Source organism: Sinocyclocheilus rhinocerous, unplaced genomic scaffold (assembly GCF_001515625.1).
Source record: "Sinocyclocheilus rhinocerous isolate Xijiao unplaced genomic scaffold, SAMN03320098_v1.1 scaffold1120, whole genome shotgun sequence".
Classification (NCBI taxonomy): domain Eukaryota; kingdom Metazoa; phylum Chordata; class Actinopteri; order Cypriniformes; family Cyprinidae; genus Sinocyclocheilus; species Sinocyclocheilus rhinocerous.
The window spans coordinates 143,613-152,694 of NW_015666179.1; the positions used below are offsets into that span (position 1 = coordinate 143,613).

General features: G+C 41.3%; 1 protein-coding gene across 1 annotated transcript in view; it reads left to right on the plus strand.

Moving 5' to 3' along the window:
• LOC107732007 (transmembrane protein 131-like) overlaps window positions 1–9,082 on the plus strand; it is a 62,095-nt gene that overhangs the window by 12,147 nt on the left and 40,866 nt on the right. Inside the window, exons 2-3 of the mRNA XM_016543232.1 lie at window positions 3,008–3,069; window positions 4,556–4,596. Coding sequence (XP_016398718.1) covers window positions 3,008–3,069; window positions 4,556–4,596 — 103 coding nt within the window. The remainder of the gene's footprint in view (window positions 1–3,007; window positions 3,070–4,555; window positions 4,597–9,082) is intronic.

A 9,082-nucleotide genomic window follows, 5' to 3' on the forward strand; every position in this document is an offset into this window, starting at 1 on the left:
ACCAATCACAGCTCATGACAAGGAGCCCATCCCCTCCCTATATATACAGCTGTGATCCCTGAAACGGCATTCTTGTTCTCTTCCCAGTGAAGACTTTCCTTCAGCATTATTATTAGCGGTGTTTCCTGTCCTAGCTAATGCGTTAAGACGAGCTAAGTTTAGGGGATATTTAACTCACCATGTCGTGTCCAAGGTCGCCGCGGAGAGAGGGAAGGATGCCTCTTCGCGCTCATGTCTGGCAGCATGTGGATTCATGATCTCAGGTAGGGATTCGCATCCGATGTGTATAGCATGCATGGGTGTCAAGCATGCCCAGGCTGCGCTGGCATATGCGGAAAGTTGCTCGCACTGTCGTGTAATGCCGGCCAGGATACTAGAGAGAAGGCTTCGAGTGGCGGCATCTTCCAAAGACGATCCGGTTCTCTCCGCTGTCCCTCCTTCGGCAAAGGGTTCCCAACCCTGTCCCCCACGTTTTCTTTCTTCGTGAGGGAATATTATGGATTCGGAGTCCCCTGAGTTTGCACCGCTTTTCAACCAGCAGTTGCTGGCGGACAGCGATGAAGTCGAGGGAGATGAGGAGGAAGATGAGGAGATGCTAGCTCGCCTCCTCCAAGATGAGCCGGATGATGAGGAGGATGATGCTATCCTGTCTGCAGCCCAAGCGTACAGGCCGGTGAGCGTGCAGAGTGGCGATGTGGCGTCGACGGTGGTGGATTGCGACCTAGGCAAGGTCTGTAAACGCGCTGCAGCTAAGCTTGGCATTGCTTGGCCTGCAACTCCCGGGGATACGCGAGTTAAACGTGATATCTATGATGGGAAAAGGCTGCCTTTCCGCCTTCTCCCAGCGAAACAACTGCTTCCCGCTGTGCCGGCGTGTATAGCAGAGATGAAGCGGTCATGGGATAAACCCTTTTCTCATTGCATGCCCGTCTAGGGTATCTCGTGTCTCGAAATGAGTGAGATGAAGGGGCTTGGGCTCTCTAACCCTCCCACGGTCGAGCAGTTAGTGGCTCACCGCCTGCATCCGAACAATCTCTCATCGGCCAGCCCCTTCCTCCCTGGGAAAATTTAACTCTTTACCGCTTCCATGTACCAGAAAATTTACAAGTCTTCGGCACTAGCGGTGAGGGCACTAAACGTCACTTAATTGTTGATGGCCTATCAAGCCGAATTACTGGAGGAGCTGGGTACGCAGCTGGACGCCGGTAATCCGAACCCAGCGGTCTGGGAGGAGATCTGCAACATAACGGATCTCAATCTACGCACCTCACTGAACAATGGGAGAGCGTTCTCAACTATTAAAGTTTACCTGGCTGCTATTTCCACTTGCCATGTAGGTTTCGAAGGAGTTTCAGTGGGTCGGCACCCTCTTATATGTCGTTTTATGAAAGGAGTGAGGCGTTTGAGACCAGTGTCGAAGCGGCTGGTCCCGTCATGAGATTTGTATTTGGTCTTGAATGCTTTAACTCAGGCCCCGTTTGAACCTCTGGAGAGTGTTCATATTAAGCTCCTATCTTTGAAAACGGTCTTACTACTTGCTTTAGCCTCAGCTAATCGAGTGGGGGAGTTACATGCCTTGTTGGTTTATCAAGCATGTCTAAATTTTAGTCCGGATGACAGCAAAGTTACGCTGCTGCCAAACCCGGCTTTCATTCCCAAAGTCAGTGATTCAGCTTATAACTGCTCTGCTTTGGAGTTGCGTGCTTTTTACCCTCCTCCATTTTCTTCTTCAGAGGATAGGAAATTGCACACTTTGTGTCCTCTACGAACGTTACGCTATTATGTAAACAAGACACGATCCTTCAGAAAGGATGATCAGCTATTCGTTTCATGGGCCACTCATTGTAAGGGTAAGCCGATCTCCTCACAGCGCCTCTCCCTCTGGATGGTGGAGTCGATTGAAATAGCCTTTACATCTATGGGTCTTCATTCCCCAGAGGGCCTTAGGGCCCATTCTACACAAGGTATTGCTACCTCATGGGCGTTGTTCAAGGGGATTTCAGTGGGAGATATTTGTGCGGCGGCAAGTTGGTGTTCCCCACATACATTTATCAGATTTTACCATATTGATGTCACTGTGCCTTCATTGGCTCATGCGTTTCTTAAAGTTGGCTCTTTGGAGAATTGAAAAGTAATCTTTCTTCCTTTTCGAGTCTGTTCGGCGGCTTCGGAAAGCATGCGTTACGGGAGTTGGCTATATCATTCCCATAGTGAGATACCAAGCGATTGTTTGAAAGAGAATGTTAGGTTACTTGCGTAACCCCGGTTCTCTGAGAACAGAGCAAGGTGTCTCACCAAGCTTTCCCACTCGCATAACACTGGGGAAGAGCGTGCTTAGAATGCCGTTTCGGGGATCACAGCTGTATATATAGGGAGGGGGTGGGCTCCTTGTCATGAGCTGTGATTGGTCCGTCCTTCGGACAGACGTGGTGTAATTGGTGCTTCCATAGTCTGTCACGCCTGGGGGCGTTCCCATAGTGAGATACCTCGTTCTGTTCTCAGAGAACCGGGGTTACGCAAGTAACCTAACGTTTCCTGTTTGAAGTATATTGATATTACATTAATAAAGTGATGAAGCTACTAACATAAAAACATCAGAAATCAGATTGAGGCAAACTTCATGTTGACCACATCAATTTCTGACATTTCCATTTCTGTTTTGCTTGCTTTTTTGCTGTTTCCTGGTCTCAAAAACTGTTTCCAGGGAAGCCGTGGCAACTATAGCTTCTCTTACATAGTAATGCATGAGACAGTGAAACAATACAGTTCTTCAAAGTCCTTAATCAAGAGGTCACTTGAGACAAATCCAGACAGTGAATGATCGCAAAATGACTCTAATGATTCCCTGTCTCTTCAGTTCTTTGTGTTGCCTGATGGGTAATTGTGTCCAAATCTGATACACTCCCAGAGAGCCACTTGCAGACACTAAGAACTCAAATCATCAATGGCAATGGCATTGTTTGCTGATAATCCAAACCTCATGGGAATTTTGTCTGTCTGTCTACAGCTTTCATACAGTCAGACAACATCCTGGAGGTACTACACTTTGGGGAAGGAGGCCTCTTGCAGGTATGTTTTTGTGAGTCTGATAGCTGATAGAATGAAGCTTGCATTGCAGTATAAAGGCCATAGGATATTCCTCAAACACCATTTTGGATGAAATGTGACTACATACACTGATATCTGCAAAGCTTGATGTTGTCAGTAAATGACAAAAATATCAGGGTTGTCACAATTAGTGGATGATAATGGACTCCCTTATTTGAAAGGTATTGAGATAATCCACAGAAAAGAGTTCAATTAAGAAAAAGAAAGTTGTTAGGCACTTAAACGTGAGAAGCTTTGCGCAGCAACAGAATTAGTAACACTGTGTCTGTCACACTGAAGTGTTGTGAAGCTGTTGCAAACAGAGTAAAAGAATCAAATCAATAGTTTTCAAAGTCATATTTTAATATTAAAATTACTAATTTTCTGTAAGTTATACAGTACATGCACTCATAACGATTTTGCAAAAGTAGAGTGTGATGAGGGAAAAACAGTATATCCTTCTTTGTCTGGATACACAAAGCAACTGGTGTAATTTTAATGCAATCTGATGAACAAACTGATGATCTTATGAGACAGTCTTTCAAAACTGCTTTTAAATGATCTTGCTAAATCTGTGTGAGCAGTTATTGATTTGCATCTGGGTAACTTTCTGATCTGCATGATATCATTGCTTTTTTATCTTGTCTCACTTTCTGTATTGGTAAGGGTTATGAGACTTACCGGTATATAAGTGTAATTAATTTATTTTTGGAAAATAAAGTTTGTTCTTCCCTTTCTGCAAGAACAGAATTGTAGGAAACACTTTAAACAATTATATAAATTGAATGAACCACTTTTTTGGTACTCCAGTTGTCTATAATTTAGTTTTTACTCTGTTAATGAGAGGTTTGCAACAGCTTTAAAGGCTTTATCAATTTTATATTTTAATTATGTTAAGTCTTTGTAAAGGCTTCTTTCTTTTTCTAGTACTGTATTTGTCATTCTTTGCGGTACATTGATTAATTAGGATTTAAAAAGGTGTGACAGCCTAAATGATGTTTTCAAATGACTTTAATTGTCCAATAAACTATTCACAAATATTATAAAATATCTGAGCTATTTTGAAAGCATAGCTGTAATAGTCCCTTGAATGGGACTATGAACACTATGATCTTAGTGGTTTTGTGTACATGTGAGTTTGGACTATTGTGGAAATGTTAAGGTTTATAAATAGACTAGACTGTACTCCCGTCTCCATCCAGTTGTTTCCTTCTTATTTTAGCCCTACAGAAGTGAACCTCAGTGAGAACGTCTCTAAGGTTGTCTTTTGAGAGTCTGATGCTCACACTCAGTGTATACAACCAGTAGCTCATCAAAATAGCAAGGTCCAAAAGATAGACTTCAACACTTTGCTAAAAATGTGTTTGACCTAGACCTTCTGTCATTATAACCTGCTCTTTCTTTAGATGTCCTGCATGTTAGTACTAATAACTTTCAGAGTCTAATTTAATTTCTTTTCTTTTTACAGACAGAGTCTGATATTGATCTTAGCTCATATCGTCAAAAAAGGTAAGGTTTTAAATTTCATACACCCAAAGATTTTCTGCATGCATCGTTTTGGACGTGCTTGGCCAGAGTCAGCATGTAGTTTATATTAGATTGTCCAAGAAACATTTGTTCAGTACTTAACGAGACATGTGAACTAAATATTCCCACTAAACTATGAGATGTTCCTGTGCTCAAGGAAAAACAAATGAGCCAAAAATACAAGCGTCACAAGCTGTCATTTCATCGGACTTCCTTCGGATGTCAAATGATTGAATCAGATTTAGATACTCTTGGTGGTCATTGGCATTCAGTAAATTGTTGCAAAGCGGAGTGAAGGGAGTGAAGGGAATGAATGAATCAATGGATGAATGAACGGTGTGTCTTTGCTGTGGCATTTTAAGTACTTCAGCAGTGATTTTACTCTTTGGATCAGAGGTGAATTGGGTAATTATCTTCCATCCCAGTAAACACTTCTCATAGCGAGTTTATGAAATTACACAACACTGTCCTTTAAGTTTGTAAGCAGAGGAACTGGTATAAAAGAGCAATGAGTCAGAGTCAGAAAAGATATTGTTCTCTTAAAAGACCAGAGGAATTTTGATGATCACATTTCCTTTTATAAGTTATAAGTTATTTCAGACTTGTTTTGAACTAATTCCAGTAGATCAACTTTTTGTGTACTAGGTGGCCTATTCATTTGCTCAACCAATCAAAGCTTTCCAGCTTGAGGGATTGGCCAGCCTACTTATCTGTATATGCTTGCGGTGGCTGGATTTCATTGGCCGATTGTCTGCGTTGTGACTTGTCATCTCAGTTGCAGGAGAACACACCCTTAGTCAACAACATCAGCATGTCACATACAGTTTAGTGTGCATGGCCAAGTGTAGCGCAAGTGAGAAAATGAGGAAGCAAGCAAATGCCGTTTGGTATAATTTTTATTACAAGAATGAATAGCTTTGTGATCTAGTGCTAATAGACTTAGAGTGTTTCCTCTTTTGCTGATGGATGGACAGATTTTCTGTTGTGTTTTCAGATCTAGTATTGAACTTTGTGTCTACTGATAGTGGTGTCTTTATTGCAGATCTTCATGTTTTTTTTTTTAAGCACGCCACCAGACACGCACAGTTGGGAAGTGGTTGACACAATTTTAGCTGTGTTAGGGACTTTGTTGCAGCTCTTTTTCTGTGGTTTGTGCCACCAGACCAGTAAGCCTAGTTTAATGCCTTGAGACTTTTCTTTATATTTGATCACAAGGCATTAACTATGTCTGATCACACCCCACCAAAACATTGTAAGACACATGTTTTATGTCTCCTTAAAATGTCAAATTGATGTTGATCTACTGGTGGTGTGGTTATTTCACTGTTTAGCTCTTTTCTAGTTCATTTTGGCTAAACTGTGTAGCCAGAGGTCATGCTGACACTGTTTGAGTCAGCCTTTAAAATTATCCACATTAGTTCATAACAGTGTTTGTGTTATCCTTATGCAAGCTGCAGTAGAGAGGTTCACAAGATACAGACTCTATTTCTCTTGAACACATTGCCGTGCAACCTGACGCGCCACTTTCTGTTGTTAATCCACAAATATGCTGTGAGCCTTGCTTCTGAGTGACAATGTCTTTAGTCAAGTGGCAAGACTCATTTGTCTGTCACTCTGACACTCTCAGGGTTTGAGAGCCATTGTATGTTTATTTTAGTAGTTTAACATAAGCTTTGCCTCATTCGCAGATGTTTGGGGCCTTGTATACGAGTCAAACTGTTTTAGAACGTGTTACCCCTCTATGAAAAATATTAGTTATTGTAGTAACTTGCCAGTAGAGAGAGTGATGAATAGTTCTATTGTAGAGTTTGCAGATTAGGGCTAGTTCAAAGTGTTGAGTCTGTTGTCTAGTCTAGACATAAAAAATAATGATAATATTTAACAGTAATTTGTTATAATGTTGTTGTGTTAAATTATTTTAAATTTAATTGTTATTTTTAAATAATGTTTATTATTATTGATGATAATATTAATCAATAATTAATAATAGTGATAACAATCATCATCAGATCAGTAAAATATATGTGTGTGTGTGCGTATTAGGGGTGTAATGGTACACAAACATTATGGTTCGGTACGTACCTCAGTTTTGACATCACGGTTCGGTACAGTTTCGGTACAGCAGGGGGGCAAACTAAAAATTTTTTTTTTTTACTGAACAGTGGTTTACTGAACAAATTGCTCTTCAAATAAATTCAATTATAATTAAATTTGTCTTAGGGATAAAAATCTATCTCGGCTTATGCTCTAAACCAGGGGTGCCCAAACTCGGTCCTGGAGGGCCGGTGTTCTGTAGAGTTTAGATCCAACCCCAATTAAACACACCTGAACCAGCTAATCAAGCTCTTATAGGCATACTAGAAACTTACCAGCAGGTGTGTTGAGGCAAGTTGGAGCTAAACTCTGGCCCTCCAGGACCGAGTTTGGGCACCCCTGCTCTAAACTATAGGGAGCTCATTTACATTACTATAAGGTTACAATTAACAACGAAATAAAAGAGAAATTGTATGCAAACATGTAAATTGCACATAATGCAGTTTTTAAATTAACTTCTAAATAATAAAAATTCAATTTGTTGTTTAAATATATTCATTTACACAGTGCCTCTCATAACTCGTTTCATAACAGATTGTAAGCGGTAAGCGATTTCTGGTAGCCAATGTTGACATTTGAAATCACCAAAACAAACACCCCTATCCCAAAAGGGTCTCGCCCCTATTTTGATAGCTCCGCCCTGCACATACTTACGCAACCCAGGCAACGATTAGTTCTGTGAAACAAAGCAAAAACAATGTTACACCGTGTCTACACCGGATGCGAGTGGCGCGGCGCAAGAACTCATTTATAATCAGTGATGCCGTCTACACCATAGATATATATATATACATATCTATGGCCTACACTGGATGCGGCGTGGCACGACACAACAAATCCCCGACAAAAAACTGCTGCTGCGTTCTATTTATGATGTATTGACACAAATTTCAAATGATTTTCAACGGTCGCTTTGTCGCGTCCAGTGTACTAGACAGACTTTAGCTGTTGCGGCGCAGACACGGTGTTACTCACCTATCGAGAAGAAACAAAGCAACCTCGGCGTCCGATCGCAGGCCTTCCGCTCCTTGAGTTCTCTCCAGCGCTGGAAAGCTGATCCGATATTTACACGGGTCCTACTTCTTGCCTTATTTTGTTCCGCAGACGCTTTCCTCTTTTGTATTTTATCTGCCATATCTATCTTTCTGTCGCTCGGCTAATGTCCTGTGCTGTGCACTGAACGCTCTCTCCTCCACATCATGAGTAGACACGCCCCTTACTGCTGATTGGCTACAAGTTTGTTTTGCTACTGGCCCGAATCAGTTTTCTAAAGCGTTTTTGAAAAATCGCTTACCCCACCTTTAAACATTAAATAATTAAGACATCACTAACAGATAAAGTAAAATGTAATGAGTATATTGTCTTAATATTTAGCGAAATGCTCTTCTCTGCACTTAATTTCTCTAGCGAATTAATGAGCTGTGGACACTGATGTTTTATTGCCGTTGTGACGAGAGGGGCGGGGCCGAGAGCTGTGGGAAAGGAGCGAGGCCGGTGGAGTAAATGCGAATACCTGCGCCACTCACCGGTCTCGAGTCCAACGGAGGAGCTCCGGAAGGATAAAAGGAGGAGTGACGACAGTGTTGGACGAGAGAGGATCAGGCCTGGACTTTATTTTGTGTTTTGGTTCTGTTTGTGCGCGGCAGTCGTCCGCGATTTTGTGTTTATTTTATTATTAAAATTTAGTTTGAATGTTCGCCGGTTCCCACCTCCTTCTTCCCGAACTACGAACTTTGTTACAGCCATCTTTCCGTGGTTGAAACACTGATTGAGTGATTACATGAGGCATGAGATGTTCATTCATGCTTATTTCGTTTTAAAACTAGTAGTAAAGAGGAGCTGACTCTCGCTCTGCGCTGCCGTTTGAACGGAGGCGTTTATACAGCGATTTGTCACGCCACATCAAAGAGCGCCAAAACGGTATTTATTGTTTGAATTTCCTGAAAAAATATGGATATAATTTGAAAGATGAGACTTCGTTTCTAATCAAAAGTAACAATTTATAAATCTGGAAATTTCCAATGAAGTTCCTCTCAGGCAGTGGTTAAACCACCACTGTATGTGTTCGGTACACATGTGTACCGAACCAAAACACCCATACTGAAAATTTTCCCTAATCTGAGTACAACTCTACAATAGAACTGTTCATATATATATATATAGGGATGTTCATTTTGGTTATTTTTCCTAACCGACAACCGACGCTCGTTAACCGATTGTTAACCGTTAGCTGACAAGATTATTTTAAATTAGAATTGAATTAAATTAGAAAGGATAAGTGTCTGTGACCCGTTAAAAATACTAACATTTGTTTCCCGGGGATTAATTTTACATGCGCAAAAAGCAGCAAACAACAGAACATGAGGATTCACAT